The following is a 23,360-nucleotide window of genomic DNA, read 5'->3' as shown; positions in this document are numbered from 1 at the left end:
CACGTTCGCCTCACACCTCCAAGGTTGGGGGTTCGATTCCCGCTTCCGACTTGTGTGTGTGGAGTTTGCATGTTCTCCCCGTGCCTCGGGGGTTTCCTCCGGGTACTCCGGTTTCCTCCCCTGGTCCAAAGACATGCATGGTAGGTTGATTGGCATCTCTGGAAAAATTGTCCGTAGGGTGTGAGTGCGTGAGTGAATGAGTGAGTGTGTGTGCCCTGCGATGGGTTGGCACTCCATCCAGGGTGTATCCTGCCTTGATGCCCGATGACTCCTGAGATAGGCACAGGCTCCCCGTGACCCGAGGTAGTTTGGATAAGCGGTAGAAAATGGATGGATGGATACCTCAACAATAACAATTTGATTTTTTTCTGTTTCCACGTGATTGTAAATAATTTTAATGAATACTAAGGAAATAGGTAGCTGTGGAGTGTGAGACAGAAGAGAGTAGGATGTGGTGAGAAGAAGAAGAAAGTGATTGTTGTGTTTGATTATGCTTTTTGAAGTTCGGCGTCCTGAATCTGTTGCAGAAAAAATAAAAAAATAGGCACTGGCAAATAAAAGCTACAGAATGCTTACATTGTGTGTCGATCATTGTCCAAGGGGGCAACATTTGGAATAATCTAAAAAACATTTAAAGCTGACTGTACTTCTGCCCTAAAATAAGTTCAAGACACTTTTAACAAATTATGTGTTAGGTTCTTTGAAAGCTTGTTGTTGTGATTTATGATTGTTGTTAATTGCTTTGCTGTAAATTTGTAAATTTATTATATGTAGCTGCTGTCTTGGCCAGGTCCCTCTCGTAAAAGAGATTTTAATCTCAATGAGTTTTGTAGCTGGTTAAATAAAATCAATAAATGAAATAACAGCCACCTTATATGCTTTGGGCACATGTCGTAACGTCAGAGATGAGTTAATAATTCTAAGAAGAGGATCTATAATTTCTGGGACCATCTCTTTTAGTAGTTTTGTAGGTCTAGCGTGCATGTTGTTGATTTAACTAATCTAAAGATTTTAGCTTTGTTTAGAAGCCATAACCATATGTAAGACATATGTCATCATCTATGTGCACTGCATGTTGTCCGAGTATGTCAATGAATGAATAACTGAGACATTAATGTTGCGCTTTATTGTTTATTGCTGTACACCCAAAGGGCTTTACAATCATTTTAGGGGGGTCTTGTTCTCCACCTGGATGATGCGATGGCAGCCACAGTACAATGGTGCCAATGTGCTCACCACACACATATGGCACGCAGAATAAGCTTTTAAAGGGGTGTTTGCCGGAAAAATGTGTTTTTCTTTGTCTTTGGTGTGTTATACGTTGCTCGTGCATGTATTAGACACGTTCAATTGCAAAATTTAAGTCTCGGAACAAAAGATGTACTTTATCTAGAAGCGAATGATCACCCAGACCTGCCTGAAAAGGCTCGAGTAACCACACCCCGGCGAATCTACGTCAGTTTGTAAAACAATTTGACTAAGACTGCCCAAATCTAAACGCATTTAGGTTGCCGCACCTGTCAGTACATATGATTTTGAACCTGATGTTCCAAATATGGTAAGGGTAATTACATTTCCATGCAGTATTCGACCAATCACTATGCAATAGTGAACTGGCCACTCATAGCACACCTCACGTTTCAGAGCGATGAGCTTTGTAAAATATCAGCGCGTTTCAGAGAGGCAGAGAAAAGAGGCCATACAAACATGCATGGTATGTGGAAAATACAGCGTTTTTTAATCTTAAATTGTGTATACACATTGTATTACATCTAAAGCAAACGATCATATTCGTTTTAGCCGCGTCAAAAGACCCCTTTAATCATTCTCAGCATATGAATTTGTGATATTAAAAATTCAATTTTTATATTTATAATTCTTGATATCAAGAATAGAATTTCTACTGGTTACAATTACTAATTTTAATAAAAGTAATTACATTTTCACTTGTAAATATGTGAATTCTTGATATCAACAATCACACCATCACTCGCAGAAATCATATTTTTTATATCAAACATTTTATTTCATCAAACCAAATCATGCCCAAAGAGTGAATAAGAGGTCAATGGCATGTGATCAGCTCCTTAAATAGTCCACAGCATAAAGTATATTATTCACTACAAACCTTTTATAGAACAGAAGAATGCATTACATCCTTTGCTTGATACATATTCGGAAATTCCAGAATTAAGAGATAAACACGGGGCGAATGTCCTTCACTCATATATATTTGTGTTTCACTCGCAGAAATCACATTTTTGATATCAAACATTTTATTTCAACTAGAAAACTATTATTCTTGGTATCTGTCATTGGATTCTCACTAGTACGTTTTTTATTGATATGTAAAACGTTTGCAAGCCGATTTTACTTTCTACTTTTTTAACATTCGCAGGATATCATTTTGTGACTGTTACTAGAAAAAAATTCATTGATGAAATAAAAATCATATCCTGAGAATGATTAAAAGTTAATTCGGCTTGCCATACACACCAGCTAGAGGTGGAGAGAAGAGAGATATAACCAATTAAGATGATGGGTATTATTATGAGGCCATGATTGCCAGCGGAGGGAATCTGACCAGAACACCGGGGTTACGACCCAAGCCATTAAGTATTCAAAATTAAATTTACAAAGATTCCTGTAAATTTTGTTACAGAACACTCCGAAGGCACAAAAGTTGAATCAGCGCCTTGTTAACATTATAGTGTTTGATTCGATACTCAAGGAGGCCACCTGGTGGTGCAAGGGGCCCTGTGCAACTTGCGTATTTTGCGTATAGGAAGGATCGGCGCTTGTCATAAAAAACAGTCCTAACTTGTTTTTTTTCTATTAAACAGTAACAATCTCTGATCTATAACTTTATGATTTTTTGAACTTATCGTAGATGAGAGAAGATGCAAAGTATTAAAAGGAAAAAGAACAGACCACGCCCACTTCCCACTGAGTCCAGCATTACATTCTGCAAGCCGTATGACATTGGCTTGCTGTATCCTTTCCATAGCGCCGGTCACCAAATTCGCTTTGTCCTGGAAATAAATGCAGCTCTGGCCAGACGATTGTTTTTTATTATATCTTTTGACGCTACGTCGAATGATCCAGCAGATTTGGGAAATATCTGGAAGGATGACAGCATGACCGGTATTCTCAAGAGCGCATATGGTCCTGTGAATGGCGTATCAGCATATTGACTTTTTTTATTTCAATCGTGATGTTGTGACACATCGAGGTATAGGCTATGAATGTTCAACAGGCTCCTGCCATATTCATGCGTTTTAGGGAGACGATGGGGCATCGAAAGGAGGATGTGTCCAAGTGCCCTACATTTTTTTGTTGCTGATGGAATTCGTTTATTCACTTCAATTTATTCATTCATAATCAGAGGGTTGTTCACTTAAATCCATGACACCATCACACTGTGATCTTTGATACTTACATAACTGGACAGCACTTTAAGGGAGTATTTTTTACAGAAGGTGTGTGACACAGCATAAGGGAATTTAAAATGGCAACTCAAGTAACGGGGAGGAAAAGAGTTCCCAACCGAGAGAAACTATCGGCGGAGGATGATGCTCTCAGTCAAATAGCCCGAGAGGTAAGGCGGATGTTTTCATCAACAATATGGCTGTAAAACTCTAGCATTATATAGAATGACAATGACGCTATCCTTCTTCAAACAGTAACGATTTAAATGGGTATTTCTATGTATTCTGCTAAATCGTTTGTCCTATCCTGTCCGCTCGTTTCCTGCATGCTGACAAGCATGGATCCGATGACGCTCCTCTTTAAGCACGTGAATGGGAAATTTTGACGATCCACATGCAGCCTCTATGAAACAATCAAACATTATTCGTCGCAGACTGCATCAAAGGACACTGCTTTAATGAATTACGTGATTTGCATAACGGGGGATGGTTCGTTAAAATAAAGCATTGTCAAAATGCATGTTAAATGGGTTAATCACATCAATAAAAAAATCGCATTAAGACAATAAAATATTTCCCTGTTCAAATAGCGCAGTTGAGCATCAGCATCTGCATGCATAAACACCTGCACAGCACCCTGACGTCATAAAGCAGATTTCTAACGAAAAAGCTCCCAGACTGCTGACGTCAGAAAGCCTTGTGATGCGGCACATCACACCCAATGAATGGTATGAATAGTGCCAGCCTATGTCGTTTCGTGTTTTTAAAATGACACCTATATCGTAGGCATCTATGTGACATTTTTTCATATTTCTATTGAGAGGCAGAGCAACAAAGCTTGAAATATGGACTTGATTCAAATGTATGGTGCAGCGGTTTGGTCATGCTTTAAAAATAGTTTGGAATCACAGATTCTGGGCACACATGTAAAGCATTTCCTTGCTGCAGAATTCACACATAGACTCTTCTTGTCAAATTACTTAGCTGCACAAGTTCATCTGTTGTTTAGAAGATTTATATTGGGTACCTACACTATTATGTACCAGGGTTAAAATAAACTTTTGATTCAACTTATATTCTATTTATATGAACATCAAAACCTTTCACAATGCATTCACTCTTTGTTGCTGTTGTCACATGCCTTTCGTGTAGATTATATTGTTTAACCATGTCCAAGACCTTAAATCTTAAACCATGAAAGTTACCATCAAAGGTTGATTATTAAGTTGTTTTTATACAGGTCTGGAATTGACAGTATTTGATATAAATATAAATATGTAGTTCATATCAAAGAATGTCCTCTGATCTTTATGTTCTTATAAAACTCTGTGCCCTCTATAACTACCCACCCTTTATTAAAGTGGCCCTAACACTCAGGGCTTCTGCCAATCTTATATTAATCTTGAGTACCCATAGAGTAGTATTGTATATGTCTTATCTTCGAAGAGTATTTAGTTTGATAACATTTATAAAAGATAGATACAGTTGTACGGTTACTTCTGAAATCATACAGCGCGTGCGGGGGGGAGGGGTAGGCTGAACTAATGCACATTGTCAACAAAACACAGAAATCAGTTTCACTCAACGCATGCGGTTCATGTCCGGCATCTTTTAGCGCGGGATGGCATTAATATATCATTTTCAAACGATCTCACAAATCCAGTGTTATATCCAACGTTTATATAACATTCATCACCTAAATGCAGTGAACAAACAAACACCTGAACTTCGCGAACATGTGCTCTCTCTCCTTAACACAAGTGAAAGTGACGTCAGTGCATGCTCCTTCTCCTGCTATCTATGCTGCCACGTGGGCATGCCACATGCTTTTTTCCTGGAGAACTGTCCAATAATGAAAGTTAAGATTTTTTTTTACAAAACAGTTTTTTTATGTTCGAAAAAAACTTTCCGAAACCTGGACGATCGCTGGGGGAGTATATTGAGCACAGAAATACTACGCAATACGCCCAACTCGTTTTTTGAGAAGTTGAGCATGTTAAGCATGAGAAGCATGAGTTTAACATTGTAAAGAAGTCAGAATGCATGACACATCGTTGCAGCACCTCTTTAAACTCATCACCCCTCTTAGTACAGGATGACTCAGTCCATGGAGACTACATAAACATTTACATCCTCTCTTGGAACTTTCATAATCAGCTACAATGCCAAATGGCAGAAAGAACTGAGCCAAAATTAAAGTTAAAAACTTAGTATGTGACTGGAGAGGAACAATTGAAGACAGTTATTGAGAGATATTTCTACAGATATGAAATAGGTGTAATAGAGTCAGTGGGCTAATGAGTCAGTAGGACAGATATGTTGCAGTGATTTATGTTAAATGAATAAAATTAGCATCTCTGCCAGCTGAGCTGTTTTTCAACGGAACACCAAACATTAAGAAAAGGATGAAGCCAAGGAGAAACGCAATAATAATGTCCATTAATAGATTTTCCCACCCATTTCATAACTCAACTCCATTTCCCTTGCAGTGTTTTATATGTAGCCTGAGCCATGTCTGTTACGCTTTGTTCATTAACTTTTGGCTTCAACAATTGCAATGTCAGTCACTTATCATAGTCAGTTTCACAACCGTTCTCAAGCAGAATGCCAGACCCTCCTGTATGACTGAACTTCTAGTTCAGTTTTAGTGAACACTGAACAGCTTTCTTGTCTGTAATGTCTATTTATCACATTGCAGTCAGTGCAAACTTGGAATCACGTCTGATCTTTTTTTTCTTAAGCTTTTAAAAGTCTTATGAACTGTGCTCGTTTATTGTTTTATACTGTTATATGTGGTCTACTGGTTTTTAAATAAAAAAACATCGAAATCGATATGTAATAGGCTATTTTCTACACAGGTTTTGAGGCCAGCTCTGCAATAGCTTGGTTTGAATGGACCTAAATGAAAAAACCTAATGCTTTGATTGGATAGCAGTTTGCATAGTTGGACCTTCTGTGAATTTGGTTAGAGACGAACGTTAGGTTACACATAAGCACCATTCACAGTTTTCGCAGGGCAATAGTATTATCTGGAGACTTCCTGTGACTTATAAATGACCTCCCCACATCAGTATTTCATGTGACGCAATCGCATTAGATGATTTTACTCAAATTTACTGACTTATTTTCCTGATGTGATGGCAAGGCTTTGCGTATAGTTTGTATAGCCTATAGTTATATTGCATTTAATGATGTATGACCGTACCTGTGTGAATTTGAGACCCGTGATCGATACAGGAAAAAAGATCACTGTGATCGCGGGTCTCTAATGCAGACAGGTACGGTCATATAGGTACGGTCAAGAGTTTCCGTGATAAATAAACAAATGGGGGACTTCCGGTAACTTATCAATATCACCCAGCACCTGAAATAATACCAAAAAACTTCAAACAGCCTCCGTTATTCGCAAACGGTAGATAAAACCTTGAAAAATTATATATGATCCCAGCAAATCACAGAGATGGCGATTCGCACGGGCTTAAGATCACAGACAACTCGCATTACTAATGTCAGAATCCGAAGGAAGGTTATGCAGCGACTGTATTCTTCCACAACCAGGGATGGCACAATATTTAACTATCTTTAACGGAATGTTTGTTTATTGCTTGCTCGATCTATCTGATTCCGTGCCACTTCAGAATTGTCATGCACGAACCAGTGGGCGGGGCTAGAGAAGTAGTCATTAATGTTTTTCTTTGGAGGCAGTGTTCAACCTATCAACATAGTCATAGATAGGTGCATTCCACAACATGGCGTTCGCTGGGCCTGGTGTCAATAACAGTTGTAGTCTCAGTAACTAGGAAGTTTTCAGTTCTAACACTTACATGATGTCCGCGTGAATACAATTCCCTCATATATCAAAAGCTTGGGTTAAAATAGTGATTTTAATTCATCACTCCTTTAACTTGAAGCGAATGCCCTTGTTGAACAACATGACAAAAGTTACACAGTATAGTCATTTTATTACAAAAAAGTGTAGTAGCTTATGCTGTTGGTAGTATACAGTATAGCTATAGGTTAATGCACTGCAGAGTGCAGACAATGATATACCATCACATATTTAGTTTGCCCTCTACTGTTGAAGTGAAGAAAGTGATAACAGATGGAAAAGTAATTTGGAATAAAATTGCAGTTTTTATCAACATTGTCTGAGTATAGTAACTGTAACCATTTCATTCTCAGCTTTTGTTTTCATTCATATTTATTAATTTTTAAACGGGCTTTCTAAATAACTGATATGGTTTGTAGCCTTGTAAAAAATACTGTACTTTATTATGATGAACATTCTCCAATATCCATTACTTTGATGTCATTAGTGTAAACGTTTTTTATTGTGCCCTAATGATGAAATTATGAACTTTTTCTTTTTATCTATCAGAATGGTGATGTTTGTTCATCCTTATTGAATACATTTACTTTATCTTAGCTGCATGGAAACTAAAATCACAGTCGTGATCCACGTTAAACATGTACCTCAGTCACAGCAAGTGGGGCCCATGGCAACTTGGAATTCCATTCATATTCGTCTTATTTTCCCCATGATGCCCTTTCATTTTCCAATTCCTGATGTATTTAGCAGAAAGCCTTACAGGCTGTATTCTAACTGTAGGTAATTGACAGGCAGTCATGCAGATAGGGTGAAGTTTATAGAGTAGGAGCCGTGATTTAGGCTCATAAAGGGAATTAAGCAGAAATACCAGCTTGCCAAACAGGCTTCCATATGGTGTAGTAGCAGAATGCTAAGCCCCTGTCCCGCTACAGTCACTACAGACTAGCTAGCCCCACCCACTGACCTGCATCTTTTAAGCCTCTCCACAACATCCTATTTCAATCGCAATGATGGTTCAAATATGGACCAACGCGGCGTTGGGTTATTTTTACCCAGCCAGTTGGATTAAATCTTTGACCCAACATGTTGGGTTGTTTTATTTAACTCAACTATTTGTTAAAAAATACATTTCAGGTTTAAAACAAACCCGAAATGTTTGAAAACAATAAATAATCCTATCACGGATAATTACTAGAGGCAACTGTAAGAATCAAAAGTTGAATTAAGGATCGAAATGCAAGACAAAAGGAAATCATAAAAAGCATGCAATATTTTACTGCTCAATAAACAATTAAACAGCATTTAAAATATTTAGATACAATTTATGTTTATACATATTTAAAAAAATAAACAACTAAAAATTACAGTTTTTACAATAAATTTAAGATGATGACATATACATTTAACAAGGTTATTAAAGTGGCACAAGTAAAATGCTTTAGTATAGGGCAATCCCAGCATTATGGATGTGACATTAATACACTGTATGTCTAAATGAACTTGTTACCGCTGAACCATTTGTTTATATTTTACTAAACCATGTTGATAATATTGAGTTTAAAAATCAGAAAAATATCAGTCACAACTTATCTACTTTAAAATAGGGAAATAAACTTTGTAGGATTTCTGTGAATTAAAATGCAGAAACCTGAAGCAATAATACTTTAACTTGAAGAGAGACCTCATATGGGTATTTGAACCAGCAAATGTTGATATCTGTGCAGCTAGTGCATTAAAAACCTTTGGTAAAACTTTATTTTTTCATGGTATTGGTTGACATTTGCAAGGAATGGGCGGGTGGGGGTAAGGGGGGGGTGGGGAGTGGCAGAGGCTGTGTGAGTTCTGGGGCTCTAGTACAGAAAGTTAAACATATCCTTAAAAAATAATAATATCATAAACATTAACAAAACCCTTAAACTAATTAGACAAATTCAGGAACAAGTAGAATTATGATTAGACCAATGATTGCTCGTTTCATATACCAAAATCTAATTTTACCGCATGGTTTACCACTATAAGAGCCAGCAGCATATTCCCAAAACACTGGCCGAGATGAAGTGCTCTCAGTGGAGCCACGTGTGCTGAACTGCTAAAGGCCTGAAGTTCACATCTCTGACAGCGTCTTAACAAATTCTCAAAGAGGCGTTATGTTTATATATAAATCGTGTATTTGAGGTCTAAAGAATTACATTCTCGTATTAAAGACATTTACATATACATTTAGGCACTTTTATCCAAAGCGACTTACATTGCTTCATCCTATACATTTTACATAGGTATTTGCAATCCCCTGGGATCGAACCCACAACCTTGCGTTGTTAACGCAATTTAAAGACTCTTAAAACACTACGTTCCGTGACCGAACATTATTAGTATTTAAAAAAAAATAATGAGTAACATTAGCTGGATGTTTGTTTTTTGACATGACACTCACGTATCGTCCTTAAACTAATATAAAGATGCGTTACGAACTAAATGACTAACACAAGTCACAATTTTCTGAGGAAATGTTGACCAAAAGGACGTTTTAATTATTGAAAAAGCTCTACAACGTGGGCATACAGACTAGCAAACCAAAGCTAACGAAGCCAGATGGTACATTTCAAACCGCATGTGAACTGCCGAATTTTAAATACTTTTGAACTTTGAATAATTTTATAGATAAAAAAATATATTTTTTTTCTCCAAATAACAGCTGTCCTCGCTCGCTTGTTCCTGAGGTGATTCAAAGTGTCCACAACGGTTTGTCTGAAGCATCGAGTAGGGTGAGGGGGTTTACTCTCTCAACTGTCACTCAATACGCCCTTTTTACAATGACGTAACTTATCTTCCGCCTTTTCACAAAGCGGTGTATCACAACATCCGTCTTGCAACAAACAAGGAGAAGAAGAAGAAGAACTTCTGTTTTGCCGTTGCCCTGGAATTTAACAACCGTGAAAAAAAACTGTCATAACTCGTATTCAAGTACTTATCCTATCACCTTCGCTAACACAAAAAGAAAACAAAACACTTACCTTCATAATCAAACAGGTACTGTTCAACGAAGAATTTGATTCCTTTATCTAGCTTTGATCGTGTCGTAAGCGAAAATTTGCTTAAAAAAGTACCCAGTATTTTTTAGAGTGTAGTTTTCTTGTTCTTCATGAATGGTCATTTATTAGCTTACATTGCTTTCTGTGAAACATGGGAGGCAAAACTGATGTTTGTATAGGCCTTTTTGTGTTTGGGTGTGAGCATGTTGCATTAAGCCCGTGATTAAGTTGCTGGGTAAAATGAGGTGAGGAGCAGACAGGAAGTGATGCTTTGCATCCTGCGCTCTAAAAGCAGATTAGTCTGGAGTGCTCTATGGAGCGTATAATCTTCTGTGCCCTGTCACCTAGAAGAACAACACATCCATTAGCCTCCATTAGGCTTTTTTAGGAATCACTCTTTCTAAGACCTGGATCACATGATAATTACGATATTTCAGTGTTACAATCCGTATTGCTGAGTCAGCATTCAAGGTGGAACGCTCTTGTCATTTGTTCCCTCTTTTCGATGCAAAACTCATAAATAAGTCTTACATCTTAACCATATAGGCTATGTTAAATGATTTGAGGTGGAATCCTGTTTGGTATGGAATCTAATCATCTGCATAGGAAATGTATTCATGGTTTTCAAAGAAAGTGTAAAGTTGGGCTTTGAAGTATATATTTTTTGTGCTACTAGCTTTGAGAAACATAATCACGAACAGTGCTTAAGTCATTGGTCAGATAAATACAGTGGGCAGCTCCAAACTCATATTTTTGGATCAACCAAAAGTAGAGGGACTCTCTCAAACAATGCAATGACTGTGCCTAGATTTAGAGAACATAACAAGCGGCGTATCTACCCAAATTAAGCTAAAATGGAGTATAAAAACATACATTTGTACATTTTAGTCTTTGAAATCAATTCTATCTAGTGGAATGAACTTGAAACTTACCACATATTTTCATGATAGGATTTCTTGGATTACAAACACATTAAGAATATATCAGTGTACTTGAGTTTAATATTGGATTTTCTAATTGAATAGAGTCCATTCTTATGTGGACGTTCCAGAATTAGATTGTGTTGAAGTTAATTCACATCCAGTTGCTGAGGCCTCAGGATATATGCGACCTCTCAATCGATATTTGAAATCAACTTTATTTGGAAGTCTTTTTACAGAAAAGCTCCACAAACACATCTAAGCACAGGTTCGAGTCATTTCTCCTTTATCTAAGAAGGTTAAACTCCACTGAATGCTACTAACATAGATGATTTAGCTGCAGTTTGTCAATTGTAGAAAAGCAGCATTCCAAAATAACATGTTTTGTGCCAAATCAGTTGCAGTATTGCACTGAAATATCTTAGCTCATAAATATAGTTTTGGAAAGTTGATTTCTTTCCTGGCACAGGAAGAATCTAGTTCCTTATGGTTCCAGAGGGAGGCCTGTGGGGTCCTGACACAGCTGAGGAGAAGATGAACCATGCTCATGCCTGATCCAGGACAAGCACTCTGCCTTCTCCTCTCAGAACCACAAATCCCTCTAATAACAGCTAGTAGTCTGTTTTTACAGACTGGTGTTTAACGAAACCAGAAACTGAACGTTAAAGCAGAAAATACAGCTCCCCTGTATCCTCAGCCAAAGCATAAAACACAGATTGAATTCCTTTATTCTTTTTTGGTAGAGCATATTTGTGATAAATTGTAGACCTTAGAAATCATTCAGCATTACAGCTGCGACCATCAGTGAAGCTTGGAGTATTTTATATTTAAAGACATGTACGCCAAATTTTTCATTCGCAGTAACAATATTACTTCTCCACCACCTTTGTTTACTAAGTGCCCAGCATTGGTTTAAGCCAGAGATTGCACACACATCTGGGTTTACTGAAAAGCTGTTCATTGCAACCATGTGCATTCCGTGCTGAGCTGCTTGATTAAAGCTTTAGCTGTTAACTTTTGTCCTGTGGAGTTCATAGACATGTGAATGTGTTTAGACTAACTACGCTTTACTGATGCAGTATTTCAGCAGACATTCCTGCACGTAAACATTCGGAATGACGTGTTTCTAGTGGTTCTGAAAGCTAGAATATCCTTTTTAGCTTATAATAGATTTACTGTAGTGTCTATAACTGCAGGAAATTTCGAAACCAATATTTACGATAGATCTAAGGATGCAATATTACCTTTTTAAGAGTTGCTTGATGCTGATTAATCTTGACACACTGCTTGGGAATAAAATCTACTAATTTTGGTTAGGATTTTAATTATTTTGTTTGAGTTATAATAATTTAACAAATTATTAAGTAAATCCAATAAAATTTGTAATGTTTGTAAAAAAAAAAAATCCAGGAAGCGGATCTACGTGCATTATAAATATTTTAATGAAATTAAACAAAGTAACAGAATAACAAACGTTCCAAGACACACGAAAACCAACTGAAAGCAAGACACAAGACCCAACCTCAAATGACGACAGACAGACACTAGACCTAACCTCTAAAGACGAAAGACAAAAGAACAAACCTCTAACAATGACAGACTCAAGAACAAACCTCTAACAATGACAGACACAAGACCAAACCTCTAAAGACGACAGACAAAAGAACAAACCTCTAACAACGACAGACACAAGAACAAACCTCTAACAACGAAAACTGCATATTTTAATATGAAAGTGAGTGATCTGTGAAGTCTGAACCTGAATCTTAACAGAGAAAAGAAACGTTTTAGCCGATAGTTCTTATTAAACATATACGCACTTAAACACTTTTAGGATGTCACATTCTCAATTCTTTGATACACCACTACTCAAATATTAACTGGATAATCTAAATATAACATTAAAATGAATGTGCCATCGATCACTGTGTCACTGAGTCAGTGTTAGAGCCACATCAACATTTTGAAGGGACAATTTTTGCATATGTATCGTCTTGGTTACGTATGTAACCTCAGTTCCCTGATGGAGGGAACGAGACGTTGTGTCGAGAACGACAGATGGGGTTCGCCCTTGAGAACCTATCAACTCTGACTACTAAGAAAAGGCCAATGAAATTTGGCGAATGAAATTTGCATGCCGGACTCCGCCCCCGGATATCCGGTATAAAAGGAAGCCGGCGTGCAGCATTCATTTACCTCTTGTTCTGAAGAGCCTGAGAGCCTCTCAAAACTGCAACAGAAACGATACGGGTTTGTGGCATAAGGGACACAATGTCTCGTTCCCTCCATCAGGGAACTGAGGTTACATACGTAACCAAGACGTTCCCTTTCTGTCGGTGTCTCGACGTTGTGTCCAGAACGACAGATTGGGTTATCTATGGAAAACGCCAGAAACGCTGTATCGCGTCACAATCTCAGCAATGCGACAGTAACAAGCAAGGGCGTGTCAGCTCGAAGCTTTCGTGAAACTTGTAACCTTCCAGTGTGGTGGTCGGGGGGTTCCAGAGCTTTCCGAAGAAAGATGGGAACAGCCCTGACCGGTACCTGTCACAGACGGGGCCTTAGCTCTCTGTAGGCGAGAGGCCGTCCAGCTCGGTTACACCGGGAAAGCCCAACTCTTAATCAGAGAAGCGCTGCAGAGGCCACCTCCTACCCGTGGGGAGGAATATGGTGGGGATATATGTATGGTCTCTTCCTTGGAGGAGGACACATGGAACGTGCGGACTGGATAGTTAACCGCGAGGTGGAGGTCCACCTGGGGAAGCTCATGGGTTACCAAGTGTGGGAACCATAGTCATGAGGGTATGGCAGACGGAACAGCCCACGGTGGGGGTGTTACTGCGTCTGATAGCACAGGTCCGGTTAGAACTATGTGTGATAGGTCATAAGGTATCCCGCCCTAAGGGGGAAGGCTGCTCTGCCCAACCAACGCCCCAGGAGGCGCTTGCTTAGTGATGGATGGAATGCCTGTTCTTACCCAGAGTCTGGGTAAGAAGGAAGGTTGGTGAGGTACCAATTTTCTTAGCCATGTGTTTGGGTAAGAAGAAAAGGTAGATAGCACACTGACCCAACATCAGGAGGGTGGGAAGGTGCTTTCGCAGGCATACGCCCTCCCGGATTCCAATCCTACATGTCGCCACGTAGGAATGTGGGCTGACACCGGGTTTACGCGAAGGTTGTAAAACCTTGCGAATGTGGTGGCCGTAGCCCAACCCGCAGCTCTACAAATGTCTGCTAGAGACGCACCTCTGGCCAGTGCCCATGAGGTGGCTATACCCAGAGTGGAGTGAGCTGTGACCGACAATGGACATGGTAGATTCTGTGACCAGTATGCCGTGGTAACGGCATCCACGATCCAGTGCGCTAATCTCTGCTTGGAGACAGCCTTCCCCTTCTGCTGTCCTCCAAAACAGACAAAGAGCTGATCAGAACTGCGGAAGCTCTGTGTGCGGTCTAAGTAGAGGCGAAGTGCGCATACTGGACACAACACGGACCGGGTTGGGTCTTCCTCCCCGACGGAGAGCCTGCAAGTTCACCACTTGGTCCCGAAAGGGAGTAGTGGGAACTTTGGGCACGTATCCGGGCCTGGGTCTCAGGTAAACGTGAGAGTCGCCAGGGCAGAAATCAAGGCAATCCGGGGACACAGAGAATGGTCCCCTATCCTCTTGAAGGAGGCGAGCGCCATAAGAAGAACCGTCTTACTCGATAGGTGAGGAAGATCGGAAGCTTCAAGGGGCTCGAAGGGGGGCTCGGAAAGGCCCCTCAGGACCACGTTCAGGTCCAAAGAGGGTATGGAGCGGAGACGAGGCGGGTTGCGTCGTCTCGCGCCCCTTAGAAACCTAGTGACCAGGTCGTGCTGCCCCAGAGACCTTCCGTCCACTGAGTCGTGATGAGAGGCAATTGCGGCAACATACACTTTCAGTGTGGAAGGGGAGATGTTAGTCTCCAATCTCTGTTGTAGAAAGGACAGCACGATCCCGACCGAGCATCTCTGTGGGTCTTCTCTTTGGGAGAGACACCAGGATGAGAAGAGGCGCCATTTGTAGGCGTATAACCGCCTAGTGAATGGCGCTCTGGCCTGTATGATGGTTTCAGCCACAGCGGGGTGTAACCTACTCAGGATCTCCTCGTCCCGTCCAGAGACCAGACATGGAGGTTCCAGAGGTCTGGCCTGGGATGCCAGAACGTGCCCATCCCCTGAGAGGGCAGGTCCTCTGTCAGGGGAATGGGCCAGGGGGAGTTGTTGTCAAGAGCATCAGCTCCGAGAACCAAGTGCGGTTGGGCCAGTACGGTGCAACCAGTAACACCTGTTGCTCCTCTTCCCTGACCTTGCACAGCGTCTGTGCAAGGAGGCTCACTGGGGGGAAGGCGTACTTCCGCTTGTCTCGTGGTCAGCTGTGCGCCAGGGCATCCACGCCGAGGGGGGCCACGGTCAGGGCGTACCAACGCGGACAATGGGTGGTGTCGCGGGAGGCAAAGAGGTCTATCTGTGCCTGTCCGAACCGCACCCAAATAAGCTGGACTGCACGAGGGTGGAGTCGTCACTCTCCACAGGGTGTTAACTGGCGAGAGAGCACGTCGGCTGTCTCGTTCAGTACGCCTGGGATGTGGGTGGCCCGCAGGCAACGGATCACCTGCTGACTCCACAGGAGGAGGCGTCGGGCAAGTTGTGTTAGTTGCCGTGAGCGCAAGCCATCCTGGCGATTGATGCACGCTACGGCTGTGGTACTGTCTAGGCGGACCAGTACGTGCTGATCTTGCACTAGGGGCCGGAGCCTTCTCATTGCAAGCAGTACAGCCCACAACTCTAGGCAATTGATATGCCAGCGCAGCCAGGGGCCCATCCAGCCCCCCGCCACTGCGTGCCCGTTGCACACTGCACCCCACCCCTGCAGCGAGGTGTCCGTCGTCACCACGACGTGCCTCGTAGCCTGTCCGAGGGGCACTCCAGCTTAGAGAAAGGTCATGGAAGACCATGGGGTTAGGGTACGTCGGCAAGCAGGAGTTACCACCATACGCCTGCTGCCGGTGTGCCAGTGTTGAAGTGGTCTCATGTTCATCAATCCGAGGGGTGTTACTGCCGCGGAGTGTGGACAACTTCTGTCAAGCTCCCAGGGACTGTGACAGGGGGACCAAGGGGACGGCCTGCTTCACCATTCATACGGAGGGTGGTTCGTTGGCAGGTGGAGCCAACCGAATGTCGCCGAGGTTTCCCCGGAGGGATTGTTGGCTCCGCCTGGTGGGACAACGGCACGCACTGTCGGTTGGAGAGTGGTGACAGTTGTCGTATGTGTGCGGCCTCACACCTCGCCAGGGTGTGCGGCCTCACACCTCGCCAGGGTGTGAGGTCGGTTTGCCGAGCACAGTCCGGGGGAGTCCGGGGGAGTGTGCGATCGGCTGGAATGAACGCCCGGGGGAAACTACTCTCTTTTTGAGCAAGTGGGCGCCAGGCCCTGATAAGAGATGGTACTGTGATGGTCGGGCCAGATGTTGCTTTCCCCGGCGTCTTTTCATCAGGGCCGCTTCTTTCTGGAAGGTTGCTGGCGAGGAGGGGGCCTTCCCTTCGGACTCTTGTTCTGGATTGCAGCCTGGGGGTGCACTTAAACCGGTGCAGACTTCGAAGAGGCCCTGGGCTGTCGGGGAGCAGGAGGTGCGCGGGAACTCGAAGGCCTGGGGGCGGTTGAGTCGCGGCGCGGTAGAATGTGGCTTATCGCCTCCGTCTGCTCCTTCACCGCCGAGAACTGCTGTGCGAAGCTCTCGACGGTGTCACCGAACAGCCTACCCTGCGAGATGGGTGCGTCGAGAAAGCATATTTTGTCGGCGTCACTCATACTCGCAAGGTTGAGCCAGAGGTGTCTCTCCTGGACCACCAGAGTGGACATCGTCCGACCCAGGGCCTGCGCCGTCACTTTAGTCGCCCTTAGAGCGAGGTCAGTGGCGGCGCGGAGTTCCTGCAAGACACCCGGGTCGGCCCTACCCTCGTGGAGCTCTCTCAACGCCTTCGCCTGATGGACCTGCAGGATGGCCATGGCGTGGAGAGAGGAGGCAGCCTGGCCTGCAGCACTGTAATTCTTTGCCACCAGGGAAGCAGAAGTCTTACAGGCCTTGGACGGAAGACGAGGTCGGGTCCTCCAGGTGGCAGCCATCTGCGGGCATAGATGCACCGCAACCGCACGCTCCACCTGGGGGACGTCGACATAGCCCTTGGCTTTCCCACCATCGAGGGAGGTGAGGGAGGCGGAGCTGGTCTGCGAGGAACGAGCCGTGAGTGGGGCGCTCCAGGTCCGACACAGCTCCTCATGCACCTCCGGGAAGAATGGAACCAGTGCAGTGCGGGCAAGATGTGTCAACGAGCACTGCTTCGGCGTGCTGGACGCCCAGACACCTAATACAGCAATCGTGTCCATCCCCCTCCTCGATGAGAGTACCGCAGCCAAGAGAACAGCGGGACATGCTGCGCTGTAGAGTTTTAAGCCCTGAAAAGGACTGTAGTTGAAATTTAGCTCTGACACCACTGGAACCGCCGAGACACCCAGGGGAAGGTCGCTGCAGAAGGGACGATCCGCTGGAACACGTCGTAAATCCGGCAGTGCAGTTGTAGTAGATGTAGAATCTTTTAGATTTGTAATCATGAGACGATGGCTCTTAAGAACAAAAAGGTAAATGAATGCTGCATGCCGGCTTCCTTTTATCATTCATCATATCACGAATTTCATTCGCCAAATTTCATTGGCCTTTTCTTAGTAGTCAGAGTTGATGGGTTCTCAAGGGCGAACCCCATCTGTCGTTCTCGACACAACATCGAGAGACCGACAGAATGGGAACAGGCATTTTTTAGTTTTGATAAATATTTGAAGTTCTGTTTTTCATTTAATAAAAGTCTTGAAATCACTTAACAACTATAAAACAGCTGTTTTATTTCAAATGTAACTCTTACACCAAAAGAACATGAAAAAATGGGGATTATTTGATCTTACACTTTTTCTGATTATTAGAAGGCTGTCAGTGATATGCTGTTTCTCACAAAGTCTTTATTCAGTGTACCTAATCATCTCCACCATTAACATCCATTCAGAAATAGCAGGAGGGTTACACTTTGTTTTAATCACAGTTGAAGAAGTTGCCTGTTTGTATAGACAGGTTGTTTTACATAAGTATGTCGCTGACACTCTAAGTAGTTTGTGTGAATTGCACTGTGTGAGTTTTCCGGCCTCCTGCATGTTGCTGACAGGCTGGATGTGCTTGACAGGATCTAGGACACAGGCTTGTCTTTTCAATGAGTAACAACTTTTTCAGACAAAGGAAGACAACAGCTTCCTAACAGTCTCTGTGTGTCACTTGGCAAGCTTGTTATTATGTCCTGTTTGTTAGAGATTTCAAACAGTATATTACACTTGCAAACAAATGTCAAAACTAATAGGGACTTATCTCACTATGGTTTCAAAATGCATCTTGAAAACTGAATCTCTTATATGTAATGCTGACTGGTGAATCAGACATCAGAGTTTTTATATAGCTCATTTTTAAAGTAATGCCGGAACTTCAAAATGCATAAATGACATTTGACTGTATAGTGAGCAAAAAACCCTCTAAAACAACAGACGTCATTGTACACAGAAAAACAAAATAACATTCTAACCCCCCCCAAAATCTCAGGGAACCCATGACAAAGATGTTCTTAGGATGGCTGATATCATGTCTGAATGGCTTCATTTTTATTTTATTTTCAATTTGGTTTATAAGTAATAATAACAAAATCTGTCTGGTTTGCTTCGGCAATGTATTATATTAGGCTACTGTAAATAGGTTTGGGTGTAGCCCTTTTATTGTTTTGGCTTCTGCTTTGTTTGAAATATTTAAGTGCAAAGGTCTCAAATGAGTGTAATTCATTCAAAATACTTTTACTTACACATTGAAAATACTGCCCTCTGCTGTTTTTCTTAAATGTTGTAGTTCAAATCTGTAATTTAATAGTATGAAAAGTTTAACTCTGGTATTGGCTTTAAAAACATGCTACTGTTTTCCCCCTGACTGCATAGATATAGTAATATTGGTCAGAATATTGCCAATTTAGAACAGGTAATTCCAAGTATATCTAAACAGCTTTACATATGGCAAGCTTTTAAATAATACATTTATATTGATGAAATTACAAATATATACAGAATTGTTTTTCCTGAAGCTTTATGTTGATTTTACATTGTTATTTTAAATATTTTATAAATATTTTCCTAATAAGGAAAGAGGTCTCTTGCATTATGGTGCTGCGAATAGCAGGAAATTTCAACATTGTGTTGCCTAAACAGTTGATGAGATTAAAACTATTCTGGATTAATCATTGAATTCTTGTAAATAGACCTTTTTGATGTGCTGATATCTAGTCATGTGGAAATTCATTAAATGACTCTCTGAAAGGAACACTGCAAAGGTTCTGGCACTCAATTTCCCCCCTCTGTTCTCCGTCTCTCTCTTTCAGGCAGAGGCCAGACTGGCAGCTAAACGGGCAGCCCGTGCAGAAGCTCGAGATATCCGAATGAAGGAACTGGAGAGGCAACAGAAAGAGGTCAGGAAACCATCTGAATTGATTTAGTTCTCTTTTATTTTAGGTTCTAAGCATCTGTATTAATAATTGTAAAACAAATGTAGTAATACGTATTTACTTATATGTTTGATAAAAAATGTGAGAGTATGTTATTATGTGTACACATTTCCTCGATGGAATGAAAGTGTTTTAGTACCTTTAACTTGATGGTTACATCATTGAATATGATTTTTCTTCACTTTTACAGCAATGGGATATTGTTCATTAGTGGATTGTAGTAGTCCTACCTACAGTTGAGAGTTGTGTAAATTCTGTAACAATCCCCCAAGCCATCTCAAAATGACAGTGCACCTTAAACCCCCTAAACAAGTCTTGAAGTGCACTAATATTATGCTGAGAACATATATAAGGATTTCTGTGTCTTGCATAGAAAGCTTTTGTAGCATAAAGTCATGAAAGATTACACGTACAGTAGGGCAGGTACAGCCTACAGGTGTCTTGTATCGTTTTATTGGTGTTTTTAGCATTAATTCAATATTCTATGAACTTCAAAGACCTTTTCATGCATAAATGGGTTTGATATTGAATAGGATTTATAATGTGTAATAAAATGGTACGAAAATTATTAAATTTGGATTCAAAGTGTGCACTGCTGGGGTTATGTGTATTTAAATGTTGACCTACAGTAACACCTGGGAGACCATGTCTCAGATGTTATGTGGTCAGTCAATATAAAACGTCCAGATTTAAGACAATACCACTGTCAAGACATCTCAGGTAAAATGTATCAATTTGTAAAGTTATGGCCTAAATATGAAAGTATATTAGACTTTTAGTATACTCAGGCTGCAATTCAGGCTGTGTGTACTTTTATCCAGATCAAATTTACAAATGACACCTATGCTCTTATTTCTTTTTCACCTTGCATTTCTTTGTTTTTTTTCTGGTAAAATCTCTCTTTCTCCCTCTCTTACTCACTCACTCTTTCATCCTGGTATCCTTGGTGGTTTATTAGATATATCAGGCACAAAAGGTAAGATATGGTCCTCCATCCCTTACATTTATTTTACCCCTCTTATATTCCATCTTCAGAACCGCTAGTGGTAGGATTTTGCACTTAGAACATTTTATGAGCACCAGCTTACAAAAATATGTTAAAAGCTTGAGGAATAAAAAACAGAAGCAATCCTGTGTTTAAACTGTGTTGACTTCACGTTTCCTTTAAACCTGTTTTCAAAACCTCCCTTTATTTCCCCACTATAATTTCATATTCCCTCCCCCTCTGATCATCTTGCTCTCCTCCTTTCTGCACTAGAAATACTATGGGCTGGACAGCAAATGGGGCCATATTGAACAGTGGATGGTATGAACTGTCATTAAATCACGCTGCGGCATGCAGTAGACCCCCAAAGCTAGAATTCGCTTTAGAGAAACTGCACAGTCACTGACAGGCAGTAAATTAAATCCTTATTCAGTAACAGTGCTTGTGTGTTTCCGGTATCATTCAGAGAATGAAATGTGAATTTGTTGCATGTTGCATGTGTTTTTTAGTCAGACTGTGTCTGATCTTCATTTTACAGGTTTAACTGGCACAGAGGTGGAGGGGGGTTGGGGGGCTTTCAGGATGCCCATCTGACATGTTTAAGCTTAGCAGAGATAGTCATAACATAAAGTAGGATTATGAGGCAGTGGCATACATGACCCACATCTTAAAGCACTCACCCCCTCCATACAACCCCCACCACACCAGACACCCTGTCTCACACTGAACCTCATAATAAAACATGATGTGATATACAGCTCTCACTGCATGCTTTGTACAGTTTTTCTTCTATAGCATGTTTCATTGTTTGATGATCATGTGGCACTCTCACCTCAAACCTGCTTTCTTTCCTCTTGTCCTGCCCCGATCTGCAGGAAGACAGTGAGCGGTATTCTCGCCACACACGGAGACACACCTCGGTCCGTATCTACCACTCTGCTTTTCATGCTTCTGTTTCATTTGTCTTTTTTCTAAAATAAATATCTAACTTTATTCAGGTTGTATTCTTTTAGTTTAAGAATACTTGAATTCTGATTTGATGAGCTGTGTTTAAAGCTGTAAAATGACACACATTCTATATTAAGAGGACTGTTCACCCAAAAATGAAAATCATTTACTCACCCTCAGATTGTTCCAAATCTGTATACATTTTGTTTGCTCTGCTGAACACTGTATTGGGAAGATATTGGGAATATTGTCTGTCACCAAACAGATGTCATCACCCATTTACTGCCATTGTAGGGAAAATAAATACTATGGGAGTTAATGGGTATACAGATTAAATTTAGTTTTTTCTAGACTTTACATGATTCATGATTCACGATCCTTCTCTACTTTTCCAAGTTTGATGTTTAATATACTGTACATGAAGAGCTTGCTATGACATTTTAGCATTTTAGTATGTGGCTAACTGGTGCAACATTGCGGAAATAAAGTGAATCAATGGACAGAATGTAGCACGTTGCACTAAGTGGAACATGGCAGGACAAAAAGTCTAAACTCCCCGTTTGTGTCTTCCTGTCTTAGATATCAGATGATGAAGAACGGATGTCTGTTGGAAGTCGGGGCAGTTTGAGGGTAAGTATGTCTAAAATTCCTCACATTTGGCGTTGACTCTATTTCCATATTAATTAAAACATCCACTTTTGCTTAATATTTTTAATGGGAATTCATGCTATGTAACATATTGATGCTTTTTTACTTAGTGGTTAGTAATTTGAAGGCTGCCCATTCAAATCATGCATCTTTCTTTAGACTTGAGTAGGGAAAGATTTTGAATTTAGTTTTTTTTACTATGTTAGGCAATTCATGAACCATGTTTCACATTAGTTTTCTTTTGAATAACCAAACACTTAAGAAACCAGGGTTCTAAACCTAACATTATGTACTGGGCTGCTCTGTGGACCATAACTATAATGCTTGTGTCAGTCAGTGGAGCAAGCTTCTAGCTGATAGAGGATATTACAAGTCTATAGTTTGTCTAGACTTTCTATAGGCTCTTTTTAAACATAATTGTGATCAATTGTTCAATTACTTTTTGTGTTGATGGTATTGATCTATGTACTTTTTGCTCAAAGTAATTTAAATCACAGTTTTGATTAAAATTGTTGTTACTGAATTGATTACTGATTAATATCAGATTACAAAAATTCCTGAGTGTTGTTAATAATGATTAAGTGCTGCCATTTGCATACAGAGCTCCAGCTGTCACGGCTTATTCCCTCTTTCATTCATTCAGTCTTCCTGAGTCATTCTTGTCTCTGTCACCTCAGTTATTGGCTCACCTATCATGTTTTTTTGCTCATTGTTATGTTGTCCTTTTGTCCTCTTCTGCTTACCATAGGGCAACCACACAGATCTCTACAGTAGCACCAGCAGTCTGCCATCTGCCAGACTACAAAATGGACGGGTCTGTCCCTTTCCAAATCCCTCACATTTCCTCTTTAAATATTTAATTTAATTATGTATTTATCTATTTATTTAGTCATCCTTCAGCAAACTTTACGTGATAGTTTTCCCAATAATTAAGTCTTTCAGCATTTACTCACCCTTATGTCATTCCCAAC

General features: G+C 41.0%; 1 protein-coding gene across 8 annotated transcripts in view; it reads left to right on the top strand.

Annotated features, from left to right (window-relative positions):
• The first annotated feature begins 2,972 nt into the window (after window positions 1-2,972).
• The window catches only part of lrrfip1b (leucine rich repeat (in FLII) interacting protein 1b), a 33,068-nt gene continuing 12,680 nt past the window's right edge, over window positions 2,973-23,360 (top strand). For 3 of the 8 annotated variants that reach the window (XM_056750788.1, XM_056750791.1, XM_056750786.1), the window contains exons 1-7: window positions 2,973-3,598; window positions 19,686-19,772; window positions 20,767-20,784; window positions 21,067-21,114; window positions 21,669-21,713; window positions 22,321-22,371; window positions 23,138-23,203. In XM_056750788.1, the coding sequence (XP_056606766.1) occupies window positions 3,509-3,598; window positions 19,686-19,772; window positions 20,767-20,784; window positions 21,067-21,114; window positions 21,669-21,713; window positions 22,321-22,371; window positions 23,138-23,203 (405 nt within the window). In that variant the 5' untranslated portion in view covers window positions 2,973-3,508. The remainder of the gene's footprint in view (window positions 3,599-19,685; window positions 19,773-20,766; window positions 20,785-21,066; window positions 21,115-21,668; window positions 21,714-22,320; window positions 22,372-23,137; window positions 23,204-23,360) is intronic. The other 5 variants (XM_056750790.1, XM_056750787.1, XM_056750792.1 and 2 more) reach the window with 3 other exon arrangements.

This window comes from Triplophysa dalaica, chromosome 6, assembly GCF_015846415.1.
Source record: "Triplophysa dalaica isolate WHDGS20190420 chromosome 6, ASM1584641v1, whole genome shotgun sequence".
Classification (NCBI taxonomy): Eukaryota; Metazoa; Chordata; class Actinopteri; order Cypriniformes; family Nemacheilidae; genus Triplophysa; species Triplophysa dalaica.
The sequence above is the reverse complement of the archived record's forward strand: the minus strand, read 5'-3'. Positions and strand labels throughout refer to the sequence as shown.